This window comes from Hyposmocoma kahamanoa, unplaced genomic scaffold (assembly GCF_003589595.1).
Source record: "Hyposmocoma kahamanoa isolate Upper Pololo Valley unplaced genomic scaffold, ASM358959v1 220, whole genome shotgun sequence".
Classification (NCBI taxonomy): domain Eukaryota; kingdom Metazoa; phylum Arthropoda; class Insecta; order Lepidoptera; family Cosmopterigidae; genus Hyposmocoma; species Hyposmocoma kahamanoa.
Window position 1 is genome coordinate 3,070,048 of NW_020653740.1, and position 25,696 is coordinate 3,095,743.

Genomic DNA, 25,696 nt, shown 5'->3' on the forward strand with positions numbered 1-25,696 from the left:
TTCAAAAATTACACATTGACAACATAGGAAAAACAAATTTACTAAATAAATGCATACCTATACAGTTGTTTACATCAATAGTTGAATTTAAGACCCTTTAAAAATGTAGGACCTTATATGCACGGTTTTGTTCAGAAAATATTCTCACAAGATAAATTGATACTTATATTAGAATGTTGCACGTTCCTATAAGGAAGAATTAAACTAACTTACGCCACATTCATTTTTATTATAAAGTTCCAGTTTTAGACCATGCTTTCACGGATTTTTTTTTTTATTCTGCCAGTCCTGTTTCTATGTCTTCCAAAACATGAAATGACCGAGATTTCCGTTATACATACATCGTGTGCAAAAACCTTGACCTCGACGTTTACACGTAAGATAATACGCAAGCAGCAGTAGAGCTCCTTGTGAAAGAGTTCCTCCAGTGAAGTGCTGCCACTTTACCTATATCTGCCGCCAAAGAGTAATGTTAGTTTTACTGCGTTCCGGCTTAGAAGGGTAAGGGTGCTGGTGAAATTACAGGCACATGGGACTTATCAAGTTATGTCTCAGTGTGACGGGCGTAGTGGCGCCAGACGCACGACTTGATCGTCCCGTTACTTGATAGTACAATAACCTAACCTCCGGATAAAAAAACCGACCTCAAAAGTCATTCACCCCATAGTTTGCCACCCTTAGAGGAGGAATATTTTCTTGAAATTTAAATGGGACCACATCTGAGATTCATTGAATATAGCATACTTATTTTACCTGCCGCAAGAGGAATTTGGTGGTCATTGCACAATAAACTTAACAATTGACGTAATTTTCTTTAAACACTGTATTTTTTTATTTTTGTATCTGTTATTATCGACCCTCAAACACGTCCCACATTTGTAAGTATTTAAAAATCTTTTATTAATACAGCAAACACATTTTAAAATAACATCCAAAGTATGAGATGTTAGGCAAATAAGCCAAAGAACGATGGAAATTCAAAACAATATTAAAATACCTCATTACAAAAATACTATCCCCATGCCTTTGCGTATAATTGCATCTTCTCGTCTGAAAAATACGCCTCGAGCACTGATTTACGCATACAAGGTGTGCAGTAATAACGCTGTCTTAGAAAAATATTATTCAAACAACAGAATGCTTAACTAAAGAAAATTTACTTTGAATGCTCAGAAATAAAACACATTTTCCCTTACCGGTATACGTCGGTAAGAAAATTTGGGGAGTCGCGAGGCCCCTCGTTTTTTCGAAGCATCTTTTCCTGCACCTCCTTAATTTATATAAAAATGTTTGGTTTCATTCGACGCCTTCCGATAACGAACTCCGTGGAAATTAAGATTTGTAAAACCACACTGTTTATTTTCGTATTTTTCTCATTTGTAACGTCAAGCTAATGAGGAATTGACCTTGCGAAGTTTTTCTACGTACCGGAAACTTGCGACCACTTGTGGCGTCGTTTCGTTATAAATGTTTTCGATATATAAATATTAATACGTAACTTCTTGAAACACAGGTGGTACATGGACGTACAGCAGAGAATTATATTATAATTACGTTTTGCGTTATGTATGTTGTGTTACACAACAGTGTTGTGAAGTCTAAGCAGGAGATAAAAAGAAAAATATTTACATAAACTTCACACTTTGATTACAGCGATCCTCATTTCCTCCGTAAAGAATTCCATCTTCGTGCGATGACTTTCTTTAGCGAGTCGTTATTAAAAATATATCCAGTGTTCCCCTCCTAAAGAAAGTTGACTCATAATAAAGGCCGGGCATAATTTTTCCTTTTAAAACTTTTTGATTAGATAAAATAATGGGGAGGCGAGGGTGGGTCGACAAAGGGCGCTCGCGGCGATGCGCCGATATCGACGATTCTTATTGTTGTTTTCTCCAATGATGTTTACATTTCTTTGAAAAAAATCACCATTCAAAAAACAGACCGTTTGAAATCTCCATTTAGCCTAAATATTTATAAGGAGGCAGAAATGGAAAATCCGCTCCAATTAATCCTGTTTGAAGTTCCAAAATCGATACCTACCCTCCGCAAAAGTACTTTTTATACAAAGCATCCTCCTTCTATCGATTTAAATTGAAAAAACATCGACATTTGAGCTTGACATGTCGTTACGTCTGTGCTTTGTGTCACTCGCATCACCTATTTCTATTGATTAGTTTAGTTAAATTATATTGTTTGCACTACTACAAATGTCACGCGCGATCTAAAGTAAACAACATTGCGAAAGTACTTATGTATGTTTTCAATTTCGTTTCTAATATATACCAAATATACATATATATACCAAATATTTATCCGAAAATTTCGAGAATTTGATTAGATCAAAATTCAAGACCGAGTGATGTCCATAATTTAGTAACTTTGAGTATGTCATTTTAAACAAATTCTGTACAAAATCTTTTATATAGACTAATGACATCCTGTGGATTTGTAAGATTCTGCCATTACAAAGTTACGACGCATCTCTACAGGCAATTTCAATTATTGGAGATTTTTTTGTCAAAAACCGAATATAATGACACCCTAAAATATAAAATGTCACTATGAGCCCCGGTTTTAGGGCTGTCCCCTGTTTTTTTCAATTTAAACCGTTTGAGAAGCCGCGCGTCGAACGCAGCAATGGCCTTTCCGATGGCTTTCAATGCCGGTTTTCAATAAGATTGGTTACACTACACTAAGCAATACAATCAATCAAAATTGCATCGGTCGATCGACTCCGACGCACGCTCGCCCTCTGCCCACGATCATTTGCACGAGGGAAAATTGTTATTTTAACTATTTATTTTGTAATCTATAACGCTACGCTAAAATCAATGACTTTGCGAAATGTTGCCTTACATTCCCATGGTAATTTATATACATATATAGTGTAAGAATAAGTTGGTACATCAATTCTAACAAAACTAAATTTTTTAACAAAGCATAAAACATTTAAGCACACTATTCTAGGTTATTTTATTTAAAAACAAAACTAATAAATTCATGTTCTGGTTTATCTACGACAACGATCAAATTCAAACACGTGTTAACTTTAATTATACTTAGAACTAAAGGCACGTGCTTAAAAAAGTTACTCCAAGCAAACCGTGCGTGAAAAGATTACAAAAAGCGTCCAATTACACGATATATCTTGTTAAAGTTTTAATGACTGCTTTTGTATCATTAGATGAAGTGTTAAATGGACAATAATTGTCAGTTTTAATTACCCGTAACGCCTTATTTGTTTTAACTTAGCCTTCAATTGCTATTACCAATATTCTCATACAAAAAATAAGTAATTGTTATGAAGCACGTAGGCGATACTGATGTACAAGAGAAGTTAATAAATTCCCACATAAACGTTCTCCGGAATTATAGGTATTTCAAATTGACCTTTATTAAACAGTCTTAAGTTTTTCGTCTGTAATAACAGGGTAGGTACTAAACGATAACTTACATCTATAATTTACTTAATTCTCCCCTTTACCAACTAAAGTATGTCGTGATTCCGAAAAACTTCAAAATATTTAACAATTCTTTCCAAAAAAAGTGTAAAAGGAACGGTAGGATGGTCTCATTAATACTAATATAATTGGAAGACCGTAATTTTACCGGCTTCAAACAACAAATTAGTGAATTATAAATGCATGAGAAACGCCCCTTGTGTGTTTCGGCCACATTTCTCCATTTGCTTTCCAACTTGTAACGTTTTGTGCGTATTAATTTTTACAAAAATCCACTAGCTGTAATTACAGTTTTTACTTTGACGTATACAATTTGGCAGCTAGTAATTTTGATACCTTTTGTTTTTGTTCAAAAAACGAAAAGAAAATACTTGACCTACGCCAAGTTTTCCATGAATTTCCCGCTTTCACCCTCTATTAATTGTTTCGCCCTAACGAAGCGACGGTTAACCCTGCACGCCGTCATGCAAATTAACCCTTTCACTGCCGGCTGTTTACACAGTTCACACTGCTCTATTGAATTAACTCGAGCTTTAATAAGGAAGGGTTGATGATACTTTGTTTGTAAGAAGATTCCGGAGGTTTCTTTTAATTAATGGCTTGAGTTTTGCCCTTTGGGGGCTGTCATTAGCTTCTGAGGTTTGTTTGATTATTATGATGGGATTTAGGGTTGCGGGTCAGGGTGTTAATGAGTCAATAAAGCGTTTATCTTCTGACAGTTGAAAGGGTTGGCGTTCGTCCTAATTATGAATAATTATGGATTTTCTTTGACAATTTAATTAAAACAGGTTAATTTGTTAATTTGTTTTTTTATGACGAATAGTTGCTACAAAAAAAAAATCTAGTTCTATGGAGTCGATCAACAGTTTCGTATATGTTATCATCATTTATTTGAAAAAAAAGATACATTCAGGATAAATAATTAGTATATTAGAAATTACAGAGACGCTGTATAATAAAATAGTTTGCGCGCTCTTTGAATAGGCTTTAAAATTAGAAAACAAGAAATGCATCTAAATCTAAAAAACTAGTCTATTACCTAAAACCACTTCTTAGTCGATTCAGCCATTTTGAAGATAGATGAGAACATAAATGTGAACGACTCCTTATCACAAATGTAAATAACGTAGGTACTTCATTCCGTTGTATAATTATATTTTATAGTGTAATTTAACTGCAAAAGAAACACAAGTTTCAGCACCCTCCACAATCTAACACACAAATGAATGACCGCTGGAAAATCAACAACGATTTTGTCAACAATAAAAACAAAGGACTTTTACCGGCGTGTTTCCATTTCGTCGCCCCTTTAAGGAAAAGGTCAGTGCTGGAAAAGCCGATGGAAGTAACAGGCCCCCTGCAATAAACAAGCAGTTTAAACTCAACAGGAGTAATTAATCCAAGTCCGAGCGACGGGGCGTAATTAAACATCTCGCCTTGTAATTACCAGGGCTTAAACTTGTCCGGGGGGTCGTCGGAAGTTGTCGGCTTGTCGGGCTTTAAGTGGTCAACGTAGTCCATGTTAAATCCGTAAGTCAGCTTTGCACAATAAATGAATCTATTATAATGCGTATGATGCTGTGATGCTCCGCATTCCTTGAACTTTTTTTTTTTATAATATCAAGTAACGGGACGAACAAGTCGTGCGCCTCATAGTAAACTACACGCCTATCCATAACAGTCGTAGTGCCGCTCAGAGATTTAAATATCGCAAAGAGCTAAGGGGCACCACCAATGCGCCCGTCTCCCTCAGATATAAGTGGACAAGTCCCATGTGCCTAAATTTCACTAGCACACTTACCCTTCAAAACCGGAACACAGTAATACTGACATTAATGCTTGGCGGCTGAAATAGGTAAGGTAGCAGTACTTCAAACTAATTACTATTAACTGCCTCCGTTGCCCAACGGTTGCCACGTCGGACTGCCACGCAGAGGTCTCAGGTTCGATTCCCGACCTGAGAGAAATATTTATATGGCCTGCATTTATTTCTCTCGTGAGTTTGGGTGTTATTTGTGGTTGTCTATGTGTGTGTGTGCATGGCACCCGCGACCCAGGTTTTCCCTAGTTATTATTATTACTATTATTTGCAAATGACTAGTTCGTGAGTAAATTAATACGTTTTATTCATGGTTTTATTTGAAAATGTTACATGCCAAAGAACCTTTCGTCGTTCACTTATACATACGTATGCCACAGAAGAGAACAGATGTCCTCCAAAAAAAGAAAGGTCATAGATAACTTGACTTAGTGCAAGTTGGGATCTCTAAACCATTTTTCAACCACCCGATTTTTAAACCCTTATAATTGTCCTATACATCGTACTGCTAGGCGCAAGTCTCCTCTACGAGGGCCATAGTCCGCCACGCTGAACTAACGCGGGTTGGGTACTTCACACGTTTTCCGATGGTTGTGAACCTTCTTCAACGTGCCGGTATCATCACCATATTGTCCTTCACCGAAAATCTCATGGTAAATTTTCATTTAAATTTCGCACACAAATTCAGAGGTGCGAGGCCGAATTCAAACTCAAGGCATCTACTTGAGAGGCGATAGGTGAAACTATTAAGCTACCACGGCGTTATATGTATGAACATAACATTTAATACTAAACGGATATTGCACTCGAAAAGATTGTTTGTACCTCTAGAAAATTATTTTTAAAGAAGTAGTATTTCGGATTAACTACAAATTTTCAGTCTGTGTCGTCCAGCGATTCGAGTCGGCCAATTAATGCCGCCCACTGGGCGATTAAGCAATTAACGCAGATGGGCGGACACTCGCTTTTCCTGCTCCAAACTTCGCCGTTGTGGCTTTCCTCCGGAGACAAGAGGTACTTTGAAGTTTCACTTTTAATGCCCCTTGGGGTGTGGAAATTACATGGCTTTCCGCTAATTGTGGGAAGATTTGTTTTGGTACAAAATTAAACTTTGGTGTTATGAATTTGGTCACAATATTTCATTTATTGTGTAATTTTATAATTGACGGTTTTCGTTGCATTCAACTACGTCACTATGTTTGTATTAGGTACATATTAGCTGTGCTTATTTTCATGACTTTTTTATAAATATTTGTTTCTTCATTTCTGTATCGGTATTATTATGGAATCAAAACTTTTCAAAGAACAAGATGCACTAGCTACGTTACGTATTCAAAGTTGGCGTTAATTGGGCAGGATACACGCGACGAGGCGGCAGTAGTTACCGTATTACGGACCGACTTCATTGTCGCTCATTATTTAATGTGCCCTCAATGAACCTAACTAACTAAGTACCACAGGTGTCCTGCTTTTAAGAACTGTTTTGTTATTAAAAATAAGAAATTGTTCCTGCTCGGTAGGTCAATCTTTAAGATCTCTCTGAAGGAATAAAGTTTCATTTGTAAAAAATAAAATCAAAAAGTAATTACCTTAAGGTAATTTAATACCAATCAGAGTCCAGATAAAATTACTCGCGAAACGAGAAAATTGAAATAAAAAACACGGAAGCTAACAAGTCTCCGTTACAAATTAAACAAGCCGGTGTCAGCAGCCAAGCGCTGATTTAAGGAGATGAGAAAAAATCTAATTACTGCAAGACTTTCCGTATCCGATCTTTAATTGGGAACTTTGAGCTGGAAGTGCTGGTCACCCCCGCCCCGCGTCCTTCCTCCTGTTTGCATTTTCCCCAACAGCGCCCAGCGTCGATTACATTTTTTAACATTTTTTAATTTCGTTGGAGCTTTTAATTTTCTTCGCGCCCGCCTTTTCTTTAATGCCCCGTGTTTTTTCTTTCCGTTCGTCGGCAATATTTCTTACCGCCATTATACGGGCCGTAATGAGATTTTCTTTCATTATGTTTAATCTTCCGATTAATTCAAATGTTAATCTCCTCTTTTCACGTCGCTTTTTACGACTGGAACGTTACCGTAGCGGAACATCGAGGCGTCGCCATCGACTACGCATTAAGGGCGCAACATTTAAAAATAATTAACTGAGGGACGTGACTATTGACTGTCAGTTCCGTATACCCAGTGGGTGGGTTAGATTAGATTGTCAATAATTTAATTCGCAACAAATTCAAAACGCCGGCAGGCCCCTAGATAGGTGCGTAGAAACGTGTCCGGAACGCCAATGGCGAGTCTAGAAGTCGGCAAATTGAAAACACCTCCGGCGCGGCTGTAAACACGTCACGTGATTTAGGTTTTAATCAAGTAGGGACGCGCACCCCGCCGTAATTGTGACAAATCCTCTGTTTGTCCGAAGAAACTTTTAACTCGGCAGCGAAACGGGGCCTTAACGGCTCTTCGCACGTGCCCTGCGCGAGGGAGACGCTTTTTTGTCGACACATGTGCTTCCTCCCCGCCTCCGCCCCGGCCGGGTCTTGATTAATTTTTAATATTTTTTCTTCCAGTTCACGTACGCAATTTTCACTTTCGCACTGCAAGAACACTTTTGCTCTTTGAAACATTGCCACCTTACTTAATTAATAAATATTAATTAAGTAATAAATCTATTGACAGCTCAATTCGTCGCAACTAAGTGACTGCATCATTTCGTTGGATTTAAATTTGTATAGTTGCACTAATGTGCTCTAGTTTGGTCTTAAACGTTTATTTCGCCCGCGCTACACCTACGTACCTCATTAGCGAATTAGTAAGACTTGCAATTGCATCATTTATCTGTCGTAATGAAGTCAGTGATTATACCATGTAGATGCGACGTTACCTTGAAAAACTAGAATTTTCTTAAAAATACCTAAGTATAGACAAAAATACTGAAACACTGAAGCTACTAAATGGTAACGATTTAATAAGTACTGTTTTGAATTTCGGTGTGGTCTTCAAATTATACAATCATACTTGTCGGTTCTGCGTGCTCTTAGCATGTGCAATTGCGATGTGGCAGTAATCTGAGGCAATTATCACGTGGCGCATATCCCGATTAGCGACGTCGTCGCGCCGGCAATTAGGTCGGCGGACACTCGCGTTAACCTGCGCAATGAGGATACGCCTAAACACCGCTCATTGTGCCAAAACGACCGCCGCAACACACGCTTATTAACAACAGCCGACGTTAATGGACAAAACCTATAACAAAAATGAATGGTCAGCGTAAGTAGCTACTCTCGAATACTCCCCTATTTATAAATCACATCCGCACTCTTTGTAAATTCACCTTCGTAACCCACCCTCCGAGTTCAAAGAGTGCGCCGTCCGGGGCAATGTCCAAATTATAAATTCGCATTAGATCGGACGCGCACGGTTCGTTTACCATTTCATTTTGGTTCAATATCGCCACTCTACTTTGTTCCACACACTCCCCTGGCCACCCCCTCCCGCGCCTTAAGACGCCGGGAAATATCTGCGTTTTAAGCTATATTTCTTTCATCCCTCATTTTTGCAGTTCGTAGCAATCTGAAATCCAACACGTCCCCCGCAGGGGTCTCCCTCCCCCTCCGGGTGGCAACCCCCTATTCTTGTACCCGGATAAAAAAAGCGATATCTATTTATAAAATGTACGTAAGCATGTATGTAGAGTGTGTGGACGTGAGATTAACGTATGTGTGAGTGAGCCGTTAAGGATGTGTGCGCCGCCCGCTCATTTGCAAACCGTCTCCTGAGATAACGTCCTCCAGTTGGTTATCCCGTTCTTATTGCCTCCTTCTTTCCTTGATTGCTGTGTGTGTCGAAAAGTTTGGAGCTCTTTTACTGATGGAAATTGATTTTGTCACGGAAACGAAAAAGTTATAATACGACTTATTTCCGAAGAGTTGTTAAAACTCGTCGAGATCATAAGCGTAGATGTAACGTGAGTTTCGGATATTTCGAGTTTCTTGATTTGTTTTAAATTTAATTATAAGCATTAGAACGTTGTCTAAAAATTAAAAAGTATTCGCGAGTAAGAGAGGTGAGCGTCTGAGAGGAAGAAACTATTCTAAATAAGTAATCGGGTGGGAGAGCGGGCGCGGCGGGAGCGGCGGCTAGACTCGGTTCGGGTTCACGTATGAACGTAATTATAAAAATTGAAGGCAACTCGAGGCCCACTCCTTGGGTCTCTCCCTCGCTCCCGCGGCGTCGTGCATTTTTTCGTACATATTAAACTCCCCGCCGCCCGCGCCCGCACCACTTCACCCCGCGACTCCTCTTTTTAATCGATTTTCCCGACACAAGGGGTGAGTCCTCTGGGGTGAATGTAATTTTTTATGCGTTTTTTCCCGTCGTAGGAGACGGTCGCCGGAGGTGCCATTACGCCACGGCTTGTTGAGAATATTTTAATTATAAGGCATTAGCGCGTTTTATGATAGCACTCCCGCTCGAGTTTATAAACGATCGAGAGCTAAAGTAATTAAATATTTGAATGCGGCGAGATTTCCGCGGGGAGCCTCTGTATTTAATGGAGGCTTGGAGCCTCCGCGCGTTAACATGATGGATATAAAATTCGATGAAATTATTGCTTAATGGCCGTTAGGATTGCTTCCAGTGTGAAATGGGTTTTCTGCATTTTCCCAGCGAAGCACCACAATCTGCTCACCATTTCCACGATTTTATAATCGATGTGACCGTTCAGCTGTTAAGGTGCATTTTGATTTGTAAACAGAAACATAGTCCACTCACTATTCCTTTGTGGCATCTATTCAAAACTCAAATAGAATTTAGAATACTCTATCACCATATAATAGACTGCTAGTGTTACACCGTAACAAAATATGCCCGATTTATATGTACTGAATGTCATATTGAACAAAACACACAAAACAAAGCTTTCGTTAGTTTTTCAATAACGTTTTCCTCGATTGCAAGTGTCCTTGATTGATGAAGGCTGTCCATGCGTTTGTCTCGAGCGTCGCCGATTATCGCTCTAGATTGCGTGACACTTCGTTTGTTCGCTCCAATGGGCCCGATTGTGGCTAAAGGACATGGACAATTTATATAGGGTGCTGTCTAAGAACTTTATGGGTGTAATTTAGGTAATTGCTGTTAAATTGACGCACTGATTACAATTCTTCACGTAAATATTTCCTAATTAAAATACAATAAAAAAAATAAGTTGATCAACACTTTGACGAGATGTGTATATGTACTATAACGTTATAGTACATATACACATGGTATTGAAAGTAAAAAGAAAAACATCGAAATAATAAATAAATTGGCCAATTGTGGCCAACCGTCCTCCGCCTGTTTCAAAATGTGTATTGACACATTTTGAAACAGGCGGAGGACGTTTAAAGAAAAGTCATGGCAGGAAATAGAGGTCGACAGTCTGTGTCAAAAATATTCATGGTGGCTGGTTCAAAATGACTATAATTTAGTGGTATAGAGCTCCTTATAGCAGAGAATTATATATTCCAGGGCAGTACTACCACCGTACCTTTTTCTGCCGATAAGCAGTAATGTGAGTAAAGTTTTGAAGAATAAGGGTGCTGGCGAGATTACAGGCACTTGAGACTTGTCAATTTATATCTGAGGATGACAGGCAGTGTTTATAGATTTACAACTCTGAGCATACGTAGCAGAATTAAATAATCTTGACAGTGATTTTGTAACATGCTATATAAAGCTTTGCAAAACGAAAACATCCATACCAATTATACTCGTATTTACTTTGTAGTATTCTACAAAGAAAATACGAGTATTTACTTTGTAGAATACTACAAAGAAATTTACCGTAACATTTGTTACGGTAAATTTCTTAGGGTCGTATTCCAGAACTCTACTCAATGCTCAAATCAGGATCTGAGTATGATTTCAAGCACTGGAAATACGACCCTAATGGTAGGGACTTGAGTATGATTTCGAGTGCTTTAAACCATACTCAAATCCTGACTTGAACTGTACTCAATAGTACAGTTCTGGAATACGACCCTAAGTCTTCCTACATAAATATCGTGATTGAATATAGAGCATTTTTCGTATGTACAGTCAACATCACATCAAGCAGTGTACTTTTGTTCGAATGTCGCCTCCAGGGCAACGGAACAAAATCCGTCAATATGTAGCTTGATGCGTTGCCGTGTGTACCATAAAGTTACAGGAGTCAAAACTGCTCAATCGTCGTTAGCGGTGACATCAAAGACGTCAAGTTGAGATTGTCATTTTTTTTTAATATGAGATGTAATATTCATGAGAGATTTGCTTATACATACCGTATACATTGATGTTCCCGGTTTTAGTGAAGCCCTATAGAACAAATGAACATTAGATTAACTTAGGGGTACAGCTAAAGTTCATAAGATATTTAAATTTAGGCTTTAAAAGAGCCCCTTTCGAAGCCAATTTAATATTTGATGAGTCTAACATTATTTTCTTTAGGGATAAGGAATCCTTGGTAATTTTAAATACAAAAGATACTATAATAGATTCAGAAATATTTATTTTTAGTTTTAAATATATGTTTGTACCATTACATAACAAAACAACAGTGTATAGTGTTATAAGTATGGAAACCTTAGGTGTCATTTCCTAGCCTCAACTACATCCATGTAATACGACAATCGGCTTTATTGTCGTTAACTTAGAGCACTAATCTAATTACTCCAGTAGTATGTTTATTTAATAACTTACAACATTGGTGACCGTTCACAATATTATGATTTACCATAGTAAGTGACCTCAAATGGTAAATCCGTTTTGTTTTGTTTTTTTTTGATAGCACGGCCATCAACCTAAACAAGATTAACTTTAGAAAACTGTTTAACAAAGGAACGACTTTCAACTTAAATAAGAATTTATATTTTTTAAATTATTAGTTATCTTTATGCAAAATGGTATATACTAAATACCACGATACATAATATGGCCGTACTTCATTTTTTAAATGTAAATAATAATAATAACGCCCACAATCAACATAGACCCTCCTAGGGAAACCCTGTGTCGCGGGTGCCATGGGCGCACACATAGACAACCACAAATTACACCCAAACTCACGACAGAAATAAATGTAGGCCATACAAATATTTCTCCCGGCCCAGGAATCAAACCTGGGAAATCGAGCGTCTGCGTGGCAGTCCGGCATGGTAACCTTTCGGCCACAGAGGCAGTTAAATTATAAATATATACAGGTTTTGTATAACAGTACAATCACTTTTATGGTTAAAGAATATTTATTTCTCTTAAGAATATACATTCCTTACAGAGACATTTAAGATACATCAAAGTTAATAGTAAATGTATGTGCACTAATAATCTATATATAACCATCACCAGTCACTGCATACGAACAAAAATAATGTAGGTGGACAAACATTGGGATCATATGATTTGAGATGAATTTATCTTTAGTACATAGTTGCGACGGCGGTGGTTGCACGATGCGGCCGGCAGTCACACACAAGAAACAAAAACATCGAATCATCTCATCTAGATATAGCATCGACAGAATTCACTTTTTTACTTTTAGGACAATTGTCGTCACATCATTTATTTGTTTTTCTTTTGACTTCAAAAACAGGACGAGGTTCTCAATTCGACTGTATGTTTTTTTTGTATGTATGTTACGCGATAACTCCGGTGTTTGGGAACCGATTTTCATGATTCTTTTTTTGTTAGAAAGAGGGTACCTCCATAGTGGTCCCATTTCATTTTGAAGAAAATCATCCACCTCTAAGGGTGGCTGATTACGCATGAACATGCATTTTTATAAATAGCGCCTAAATTTTACTTAAGGAGCAATTATTTTAATGGTTGGTTTTGCTATTCTCCAATTCAAGGCGTTTTTCTCTCAATATACTTTGGGTAGTGAGAACCGATTTTTATTATCTCCTGTGTCAAGTCCTTTATAGTGACGAACTAGGGGATATTTCAATAAAATTTGGCAAATAGATGTAATTCCACTTACTTTTAAGGTCTGTTTTTTAGTACTGAGATTATTTAACTTAACACTCGTATCTTTTATTTGTACTATTTTAATTTTTTATTTATTTACTACTCATTCATTTTTATTATTTTTTGCAACTGATGTTTTCTGTCGGTTATATTTAAGAATTTATAAATGTAAAACTATAAATTAAACTTTAATAATTTTAAATATATTTTTAAATTTTACACAATATTTTTATTTGCGGCACATTGATTTTTAACATACGTTATTACGTTGGTAGTTTTTATTTTAAAACTATTTTAAAAAGGCTTCGAAAAAATCCAAAGAGCCTGGAGACGCCAATCCAATGTATTATAAATGCGAAAGTAACTCTGTCTATCTATTACGTTTTCACGTCTAAGCGGCTGAACCAATTTCGGTGAATTTTGGTACAGAGATAGATAGGAGAAAGACAGAAGCTACTTTTTGTCACAAAAATAAATCTTAAAGGGGTTCTAATAGAGAATGAAAGTTTGTATGAAAAACCAATAAAATGAAAAACTTGGCGGCACAAATAGGAAAGGTACTTCCCTGGGTGAACTCTTTCCCAAACTCTACTGCTACTATATTAATCAGTTATTTCATTTCGTCACTAATATTTAAAATTTCAGGAATTATCGAAATACACAATCCAAATTAAAAATCCCCTATAACATAAAAACTAGAGAGATAAGGGTGAAAACCTCTGCATATATTTTCACCTATACTTGGCGTGTTGACTCTAACCTTAACCAAAGTCAGATTAGCATACAGTTTACTGGCATGATGTTCAGATTGAAACTCCTTATTCTGTCACAACGCTGTCGATCTCGCAAGCCCGTTAGTCTAATTGCGACGTTGATGTTCGGAAACTGTCGGACTCACATCTCTAACGTGTATACGAGAGCTGAATACGCCCTTCCATAATGTTTTGAGATTGATTTGATAATACTACTTTAGATAAATTGTGGATTTTATTAAAGAGTGATATGTGAGTGAGGGTACAATTCAACCCCAATACAAATTGTCTATTCAAATTTCAATTGAAACTTTTTACCTATAAAATACCTGTTATATAGCATTCGTCTCTCAATCTTAGTCCCGTTACCATCTAATTAAAAAAAACAAATGTCAAAAGTACCAGATTTCGGGAAAGGCGGGAAAGGATTCGCAAAGGAGGCGCGAAAAGCCACAGAAAAGTTCATAAAGATAAATAACATCCAGGGCATAACAAAACCTGCAATTAGGAGATTAGCAAGAAGAGGTCGTTTTGAAAGTATTTTTAGAAAATGTCATTCGTGATGCTGTAACTTACACGGAGCATGTGAAAAGAAAAACCGTTACGGCCATGGATATAATCTATGAATTAAAGAGACAACGAAGAACGTTGTACGGCTTTGGCGGATGGGAATTGAAAAAAAATGTGGGTCGATTTTTTTTTCTATTTGCGATTCAAACCAACCACCCTAAGGTGAAGTGAGACCCAAAATAGACTTAGACACACGCTTCAAAGCATACGCAACCACGATACCATTTCTCCTTGATTTGCAATCAACAGCCTAATTATCCTGTGTAATATGGTACTAAAGATTTGAAAGCAATTAAGAAATAGCAGACAACTAAATTGATATTTAGTTGTCTGAACTCTTCTGTAAGCAAACTACACTAAATTATTCATATCTACCGTCACATTGCCTACGTTTTAAACATAGCCAAGTTGAAGGAAGGTCAGTTTCCGTTCTGGTTTAAGCCTAGTTTAATTACCATCCATCTCTGTTGACGGACTGGTATCGGTCCATCTTTGTCCTTACGCGTAGCTGGACGCTCCGAATACGGCCACTGGTAATTGAGGCGGCTAATAAACGAAATCGCAACGTAAAATCCGGGAGGTTACATGTTCAGATAAAATGCCTACTGGAGTGACTCGGATTTTAGTCATTATACTCTTAGTGCATTCGCTTGTACACCGAGAGATAAAATGATACCTGTGACATTTAGACCGTCGTTTCTCGGATTCGGAACTGACACGAATCGGATGTAGTGCGCATTCGCTCTAATAAAAGACAAATTATAAGCCGTACACGTATAATTATAAGATAATGTTACGGAATTATTTATTCAATCATCACTTTTTTTAATAATTACCTGATCAAAATAACACTTTTTTATACCAAGTGACAGGACGAACAAGTCGTGAGCCTGGTGGTAAACGACCGCCTGTCCATAACAGTTACAGTGCCACCCAGAGCTTCAAATTGCAAAGACCTTAGGGGCACCGTTAATGCGCCTGTCGCCCTGAGACATAAGTTAACAAGTCCCATGTAACTGTAATTTCACCAACAGCCTTACCCTTCAAAGTCGTAACGCAGTATTGCTCACTTATTGATTACTGTTTGAGGGTAGAAATAGGTAAGGTGGCAGTAGCTCACTGGATGATTTCTTTCACAAGGAGCTGGGCTGCTTCTGTAACATATTTTCAATAGTTGGAGATAACATTGTTGCAAATCACCTCAAAAAATAAGAAGAAAAACAAAATTACCACCTTTGGATTTTGAATTAATAATACAATTGAACATCGCGATATTTTAATACTTAGAATTCGTTTTTTCTTAACTCACAGTGGAACTTCATAATAAATAGAATGATTTATTTGTATGAATACTATTCCAAAATATTTAAAATTTTTAAATGTCTTTTGGTACCTACTTCATTTAATTTTCGGGACCGTCAATTAATAACGACTTCACTTCGTTGATTATAAATTATAATAATATGTTACAAGGTACGCGCGCCTTTCAAGAATTACGATACCATCATTAAAAATAAGTGCAAAAACAAACAACCCTGAAAAAAGCTTAAGAACTGCGAAGAAAGGCCGCATTATGCGTCCTATAGTCCAATAATAGCATCCTTAATGAGATGTAAATGAGCAAAGAAATAGCCAACTCTACCCGCGTTATAATAACGCGTAACGACCTACAAGTCCGGATTAAGAAGCCTTTTGACTTAAACCTGGCCACCGGACTAACCGACCTAACTGGGTGCAAACAAAACTCACCTCTGAACTAAACGTATAGGACTTAAATCTAGATTTTAAATTATAGGATATAAAGGCCGATGTGTGGTCGGTGGAACAGTACAATGGTGTGGCTATTCTGAAACTAATTGGCAGAAAGGGTTGAGAATTAACGTCACGGCCGCGCTTTGACGCTCCGGCTCCGCTTGATAAATAGTGCGCGTTATAGCAATTATGGTCAGAGTTAGATTCAATTGCTGTCGCCTAGCTCTTTAGTGTAAATTGCTTCGAAAGGGTTACTTTTGCGTCGATGACAATTGTATATCATCCATATAAAAGAAACCAACCGGTTCATTCATCTTGCTTTGATTACTTTTTTTTCTAAATACTACTTCTCCTACTTATTCTTGACCTCCATTACCAAAGTACGCCATTTCTTTCGGTCTTGTGCCAGTTCCGACCATTCGGGGACATTCAGGTTCTTCAGGTATTTGGCAACTCCATCCTTTCAACAATATCTCAGACGCCTTACTAGACGATGACCCGTAGGTTGCCACAAATACGCTCTTTTGGCAGCTCGATCCTCTCCCATTCTTTCCATATGGCCAGCGAAGTCGAGCGGATTTTATTTCCCCGATTAAGTTCGGCTCAGATGCTAGCTCTTCGATCACTCAAAAGAATCTGGCCCTCCAGTTTCCGAATTCTCCTTTGACTGGTCCCTGAATGTTTCGGAATATCTTGCGTTCCACCACCAATAATAATTTATGTTCTTCGTTCAATGTTAGCGCGCTTTGCTCATTGCATTCGATTCGTGTTATTCGTATATCGTGCCGAATTTGATACTATACAAATTTAGAAAACTCGGACCCACTTCTAACGTCACTTGTGCACTAAGTCCGTATAATAATAATAATAAATAAAATAAATAAATAAATAAATAAAAATAAATCCGAGAAAATACGAATATCGCTTGTGAGAGATAAAATGCTAATAATCCCTTTGACATTTCTCGTATTCGGAACTGATACGATTCACATGTAGTGCGCAAATGCTCTAGTGGCCATGTTTCACACCAACATATTAAGATTGGCCTAATTACTGTTTTGTAGAGATGAATCTTTGTAGGCCTCATTAGTAATTTGACATGTTAAGGGCTTTTCTAAATACTTAAGCTAAAACATTTCCAAGTTGCCTTGTCAAGATATATTTGAATGTGATTTTTATAAAGCTCACAAACATTGCTCAAAACATTTGAATACCAACATAAAATACTGATCTTGGTTGGGGACCAATCGACGATCGATCGCTGGGAGCTGATTGAAACGCACGCTCCGTTTCACGCGACATTATTCAACAAATCCAGCTTCGATTAGGGCGAGACTCCACTCGGTTTAAGGATTGTGATCCGAAACCTTTACGTTAGGAATACTCTATTTGTGCTCTAAAGTAACTTGACGGAATCGTGAACGAGAGACCCTTATCCTAAATCTGTAAAATAGAATCAAACATTAGGTATTTAATAGCCCTTTAACTTTTTCTGAAAAAAGAATGCAAAATTAACTTTGGCCACATCGAACTACACGCAACATTAACTTATACGGTGAAAATAAAGGTATAATCATAGATTGTCAATTTAATTTTTGTTACGATCATGAATACAAAGATCTAACACACAAACATATTTTTTTTGGCGACCCAGTGGGACTTGAACCCACATGCATGCAGCATTGCTCTGTACCAACTGAGCTACGGATCCTTACCGAACTGTCGAAATTCTCATACGTGTTTTTGTTATAGATCTTTGTAACAGCTTTCGGCATTCGTCGCCGCTAGTGACATCTAGTGAGAGATTTTTGAATCACCTTTTTTAAGTTATTCTTAATTTTTTTTTTTTTTTTCTTGTAATTATGTATTTTGTGCCTAAGTTCACATCAACGAAGTTACGATGTTTACGAATTTAGCTGAAGTCTATAACTTTCATACTATCCTGCATCAATGTACACGCCGAATTCGAAATTTTGTTTCATTGATGTAAAAGTGTGATCGAAAACACCCTCCCTGTAGAAGGCTTTCCTCAGAGTCCATACAGCATAAAATTGTGCGCACCTAGTGTAACATTGGCTGTACCTAGTTCGTTATTTCAACTTGAACTTCTCAGTGATATAAAACGGGCTCGAAAGGCATGTATTATGCATTCGTGAATATAGTCCGCATAATCTCGTATCAATTACATGGGCTCGTTAGAAACGCATCACGCATCTACAATCGAGTGCTTATCCTGGTGCTAAACGAGCGAGACAATGGTATGCCAAATTGGGAATTGCCCGAGGTTTGTTTTTCTTAAGGATTTTAGGTTTGTTTTGTGAAGAACTAATAAACTTTCGTAGACTATTTAATTTTGGAAAAAGTCTTTCTCGATTAGGCTAATATGACTTATATGACACAAAAAATATGTTCTTGATACCTCCAATGAGAAACAAAAAACGACCAAACATTAAGTTGGTGTAGTGTTCATTGGAGGTATCGTTCTGTTCCAATCTATTTTTATTTACGATTGAACAATTAACAGCTAACCACTACTGTGCCTTGAATTACACACACATAACAACTATCAGTCTTCTTAATGAATTATATAGACATTACCTTTTTGTTACTGTCTGTTTTTAGATTACATGGAGCAATTGGCCTATAAACAAAAAATATTATTTTATTTTTTATTATTTAAGAAACGCTGCTGGTTATCTTTACCAAATAAATACTTAGTGTAAACAGTTAATATTGGAAACAAAATACAATATATAGTTGAAAAACGATAAGCCGCGAGTAACGAAAGGTCAGTTCATGGCTACGGACTGACCCCGCATAAGTGGATTAACCCCTTTGCAACGCCACTGTCCGACGCCTCGACACCTCGCTGCTTATGTCTACTACATGTACGCATGTTCTGTCTACTACACGTATGTGTAATAGACAGGAGATGCGCGTATGAGACAATGCATTGTTTTTAACTTTGCCTTTTTTTACTACGAGAAAGGCAAACATTCATTGCTTACATTCTGTTCGATGCTATTATATAAGAGATATCAATACCAACAATGAGCTTTTGTTAATTTAGTGCGTATCTGCTAAAGATCTTTATGAAAGATCAATAAAAGAATTTTATTATGTTGTTGCAGGCAACCAGAACTCTCTGCAGCCTCAACCTCAGGGGCTCATCGTAGAAACAGGCAATGGTGCGACTGTGCTTCAGCTGCCAGCCACCACTCTGGAGCAGATACGGCACATCGCAGCTGATCCCGGCGCTTCCACACTGCGCCTTCCACCACCCGCTACCGAGCCACCGGCAGGTGCACGCGAGCTTGACTTTGACCTGTGCTACGTTTGCAAGCACTGCAAAGTGGCCTTTCCATCCCCCGTGCCACTGCAGGCTCACCAAGCACGCTCATGTTACGCCGGCCGTGAAACATCACGCGGTGTCATCCGCGTAGTGCAGCCCGCGCTGGAGTGCCGCGCGTGTACTGGCGAGCGCTTCCGCACCGCGATAGAGTTCCGTCGCCACGCTGAAACAGAAGCTCATCTTCGCAACGCAGCTCCCCCGCCACCTGTACCAACGCAGCCTGAGCCACTTACTCACGAGATGGAGGACGTCGTCAATCAAATCACGCTGCTAGCAGCCCGCGCTGCGCAGGAATCAGCTACACCAAAGGACCCTAATGCAAATTTTTGTGCTCCAGGGCCGCGATTTCCACCCCCCGGCGAGATGCCGCTTGCCAGCGCTGGCCATTAATCCTACACACACGAAATGTATAGTTACTACTATAGAGCCCCACGCTCTCTCCGTTGTCCGACAACGCAGCAGTTCACTATTAGATCTTAATGCTTCTTTTCGTTAATGAATGTCGTCGCGGAAGTGGCACTTTCCTAGTTATACATTTAAAGCTTGTAGTCATATAAGTTAGGTTAATGTGGAGCCGGCCGTTGTTGTCCCGTTTTTATAATGTACTCTCGTAGTGGTGGCCGTGAGGCGCTCGTGTTCCTGTCGGCCGGCTCCGGCCGCGCGCCGCGCACTGGGAGGCGGCGGCGGCAGCGCCGCGCGGCCGCGCGCGCGCCCGCACTTCATATCATACGTTAGACAGGTTTTATTATATACGTTTATCGTTGCGGCGCGCGACGACGCGGCCGTGCTGGCGCCTCTCACTCTTGAACATCAACTCCCAGGAAAGCAAGTTCCTATCTTTATGCATATAATATTATCGATATTGATAATTACGATTTAATTGTTTAAAGCTATGTAATACATACATATAATCGTTCTAATTTTAGGCATAGATACGTTCTCGTAAGAAGTTCCTGACGCATCGTAAATGTATGAAGATATATATAGTGATATACGTATATGATTTTTTTAAACATGAAGCGAAGTTAGGTACGTATGTTAGGCAGTAGAGCGGTCGTCCTCTCTCGCGGTCTCCGGGCTCGGGAACTCCATCTCCCGCCGTAGAGGCGCGCTCATCTCAGCTTCCACTACAATCATAGCATGTTACTCACAGTATCGCACCGCTGCAAAGAGAATATCTTTCGACAAGGTGCTACGCCGTGTGTCTGTAGGCCAAAATGCATCCATCGCGATACGCGGTAGTACGACCGGCGGTACGTGGCATGCAAGAGGGCGCGAGACTCGCACCCGCAACAGCGCAGCTCTTCGCCGCGCCCGCGGAGATGCGACGATACCGCGTAGGCTTATTGGTAACAGTTAATTATAATATTATTATCGTAGCTAACTTTTCCAAAACGAACGAACTCGAAACTCGGGCTGCGCGTCAGCGCTCAGCCTACCTCGCATACAAGTGAGTTTATTTTGGAACTAAGTGTGATTCTTGAATTTTTATTGATATTGTAATGATTATTAGTAGTGGCGTAAGTGAGTCTAAGGGATGGAGGTATATGCGGTGGCGGGCCGCGCGCCCCGAGCCTCGGGGCTCGTCCCCGCTCGCGTCTATATCCATCGCTTTACTGTGTGCGTGAGTCCCTTATATTTTCGATGGCACAGATCACGTTATTTAAAAATATTTTACATATTTACATTTTATCTAGCGGAGTTTTACTACAATATTTTATCTACGAGTGGATCCTACTACAACATTGAGTTTGTTTTTTGGTAAAGTGCAATGTTTTATACCGCCGGCAGCCGGCGGTCCTTGTTATCTGTATGGGCACGCGCGCGGGGCGCCGCTCGAGCGCCGCGTCTCCGGATCGCTTTACAACTCTCCCGAGGCGTCTGGGGTTACAGCAACGTTTTATTGATCAAAATTTTATTCGACACGCGATAACACAGAATATTTTAGCAGAATGCGTACTAGCACTGAGATGAATGTCATTAAACGTTTGATGGATGGCGGATTGAAATACATGTATACGACAGAGGAGACGCGCAAGATGCGAACGCACTCGAGCGTAGCCCCAAGCGGCGGCGCGCGTTTTACAACATGATTATTTTGTTTTAGTGATTTTAGCGTTTAGTATATTTATTGAGATACATAGCTCGTATTGAGGTGTTGTAGGTGCCGCAGTCGTCCCTACCAAGGTGGGGAGGCGGGCGCCGCAGTATGTGTAAGTTTGAGTTAGCGTAGGTGGACATGTCGGTAGTGCGATGTTGTGTCTCCGCGGTCCGGTGCCGCGGAATGAATCATGGTTCCTATGTATATTTCAATATTATCGCATCTAGAGTTTCACTATACTTTCCGAATACAAATTTTAATATTTAAGATTTATTCGGATTAGTCTGTTGTATCTGCTACTTAGAGGTACGCCGCGGGCATGTTGTTTGTTTATTTGTATAGAATCTCTTAGTTTTATTATTTGTAAATTTTTGTAAACCTTGATCATATTTTGTTATTCTCGAAACCTTTACATATGTATACATCCATAATCCCCTAGGTAATGTTACTGACATTTTTACGGTCGTAAACGTAGTCACAATCATGTCTATGATAGTTCCTAATACTGTAATACTAAAAATTATTTTAAAATTCTTTACTAGCGAAATGTACCGTTCCTACTAATTTAACTAAACGAAAATTGTTATTATCAATACATACGAGTAATTCGACTTTCAATATCTTTAGGTTATTATGAAATCCAATGATGTCAACAGGGAGCCTGAACTGTATTGTTAGCTATACTAAATATTTTAAGTTGGTTATCTGCTTAATTATAAGCACTCCTATTTATATAATTGTTTATCATAATTTGCGTAAAATATGTCCTTGTGTCAATTCTCTGTTTGCCCACGCACATGTGGTCGTAGCGGCTTCGGCCAATCACAGCGCGTTATTTTGCCATACATGCCGTGTGCGTAGCCCACTCTACGCGCGTGCTACGCGCTACGCAACACCGCAGTCACAACAGATTTCGAATGCATTGTCAAGTGTAAATGGTAAAAATAAACTCAAAGTTAGTTTATCAGAGACGGGAGTTTTATTTTTGTACTAACCTTATGTGTTCTTAGAATGTGAAATGATATCGTTATTATGAAGCTTCTTTTATAAGTAGAGTAACGAGTAAAGTTTGCCTTTTAAAAAGTATACCTTTCCTGAGTTCACTAGCAATCGCGACAAATATTGGGTCTACTACGGAGTAGACTGCACCCAATAAACCATTTTAGTAGCAGTAGAGCCACCTTAGTAGTACTGCCACCTTATCTATTTCTGCCGACAAGCAGTAATTTCAACATTACTATGTTCCTGTTTTGAAGGGTAAGGGTGCTGGTAAAATTACAGGCACATGGGACTTTTCAACTTATGTCTCAGGGCGATGGGCGCAGAGGCAGTGCATCTCACATCTTTGCGATTTAGAGCTCTGAGTGGCACTGCAACTGTTACGGTCAGGCGTGTAGCTTACATCAGATGCACGAGCACAAAGCACAAAGGGGAGGCCCTCTTGAGCACGCTCACTCTCCCGGTCCTGGGGCCCTATTCTCGAAGCTCTAAATTCGTAGTAACAGCGGTTTTCCCACTATGGATGATGTGAAACTCGAATCTGTAGATACGAGTTTCGATCGGGACCTGAACCAAGAATGTATGACAACGCGAATTTACAGTTTCGAACCGGCCCGCCTTTTTTTAATACATATATAAAAAATATCAAGTGACGGGACGAACAAACCGTGCGCCTGGTGGTAAGTGACACGCCTGTCCATAACAGTTGTAGTGCCGAGCAGAGCTTTAAGTCACGAAGATCTCAGAGGCACTACCACTGAGCTCGTTATCCTGAGACATAAATTGACAAGTCCCTTCAAAACCGGTACGTAATAATGTTACCATTACCGTTTGGTGGTAGAAATCGGTAAGGTGGCAGTACTTGTGGACGGACTCTTTCTTTCGCAAGGAGCTCTTCTGCTACTGAACCTACCGACTTGTTCATCCCGTCGCTAAATATTATTAACAAAAAAAAAATATTTTTATACGGACGCAAGCGACCTTAACACCGGAAGTAATTAGTACTTTTTATGAGACATAGATGGACACTGTCAAAACAAAGCATAAAAATAAAGCTGATTGTTCTTTTCATAAAGCCACAAATTCATTTTTGGGGCAATGTATACGCTTCAATAATAAGATTCCGGTTGATATTCAAAATTTGGCATTTAAAACTATAATGAAACAAAAACTTCATACTTCTTCATACTTGGATGACAAAAATCCATGTAGTGATTAACTGTTTCAAGTTGTTTCAATCTTTGATATTTAAAATAAATATTTTCAATTATAAATTTGTGCAAATATCAATTTAGACTAAGCTCCTAGTCACTTCATTCATCAGTTACTTACTCATTCTTCGAAACAAATCGGTCTTACGAATGAGTTGTGTCTAACATGTGACGATGACGATGTATGTGTGAAAAGTAACATGTGATGATTTTAAGAGTTACCCACAAAGTGAGATGATTTAGAAACTTTTTAGGTCGAGGTACTGAAACTAAGGCATCGCGCAATAATAGGAATAAAACAGAAATTCAAAACAAAACTGGATATGAAACCTTTATTTATCCGGGTCTAAAATTATATCCGAAAAAAAAATTGTTTCATTTCCAATGTGTAGCAATCGTAAAAACCTGAAGAACTCGATTCATCATCATTATCATCAGCTTACATGCATCCACAGCTAGACAAAGGGGAGGCCCTCTTGAGCACGCTCACTCTCCCGGTCCTGGGGCCCTATTCTCGAAGCTCTAAATTCGTAGTAACAGCGGTTTTCCCACTATGGATGATGTGAAACTCGAATCTGTAGATACGAGTTTCGATCGGGACCTGAACCAAGAATGTATGACAACGCGAATTTACAGTTTCGAACCGGCCCGCCTTTTTTTAATACATATATAAAAAATATCAAGTGACGGGACGAACAAACCGTGCGCCTGGTGGTAAGTGACACGCCTGTCCATAACAGTTGTAGTGCCGAGCAGAGCTTTAAGTCACGAAGATCTCAGAGGCACTACCACTGAGCTCGTTATCCTGAGACATAAATTGACAAGTCCCTTCAAAACCGGTACGTAATAATGTTACCATTACCGTTTGGTGGTAGAAATCGGTAAGGTGGCAGTACTTGTGGACGGACTCTTTCTTTCGCAAGGAGCTCTTCTGCTACTGAACCTACCGTCTTTTCGATGACAGACTTCGAGAGTAATTCCATAGTTATCTATAGTGGGAAAATATTTTAACTACAGATTTCGTACTTCAAGAGTACTGCGGTGCACGCGTCCAGCGGCTACCGGTCACTTTCTCCGGTCATCCGTCAAGAACTCGATTCATCTTCAAAAAATGAAACATATAAAACTTTCTTTTAGGCTCTACAGTATACTCTACTGCCACACGTAGGTCCCGGGTTCGATTCCCAGGCCGGGAGAAAGATTTGTATGGCTTATATTTACTTTTTTCATGAGTTTGGGTGTAATTTGTGGTTGTCTACCTATGTGCGTGTCCATAACACTCGCGATACAGGGTTTCCCTAGTGCGAGGCTATGAGTGTGTGCGTTATTTATTTATTTATATAAATAATTAATGTTAGAATTTTTGTAAATTGACAATAATGTAACGTAATATTACGTGGTTAATAGAAATCATGTAAAATATTATGGTCATTATTACTGCTAAATAAAATTGATAATTAATATAATAATTAAGTATAACTGTAACATAGTGTGTAAAAGAGAACTCCTACCTACTGAGCAACTCTTTACATTAGTTTTTGTGAACCAAAGGTAAGTACCGATCAATTTTCTTTTTCATTTAACATACAAAACTAACATCATAGATCCAGATCACTGGATTTTAATACTTTGAAAATAAAACTACAAAATCCAAAAGTAAATGAACCTCGGATGAAATTATTGTTCATACA

General features: G+C 38.7%; 1 protein-coding gene across 2 annotated transcripts in view; it reads left to right on the forward strand.

Annotated features, from left to right (window-relative positions):
- Window positions 1–21,750, forward strand: part of LOC113227948 (zinc finger homeobox protein 3) — a 114,157-nt gene extending 92,407 nt beyond the window's left edge. Inside the window, exon 4 of one of the 2 annotated variants that reach the window (XM_026461061.1) lies at window positions 19,474–21,750. In XM_026461061.1, the coding sequence (XP_026316846.1) occupies window positions 19,474–20,084 (611 nt within the window). In that variant the 3' untranslated portion in view covers window positions 20,085–21,750. The remainder of the gene's footprint in view (window positions 1–19,473) is intronic. The other variant, XM_026461062.1, reaches the window with a different exon arrangement.
- Window positions 21,751–25,696: the final 3,946 nt, after the last annotated feature.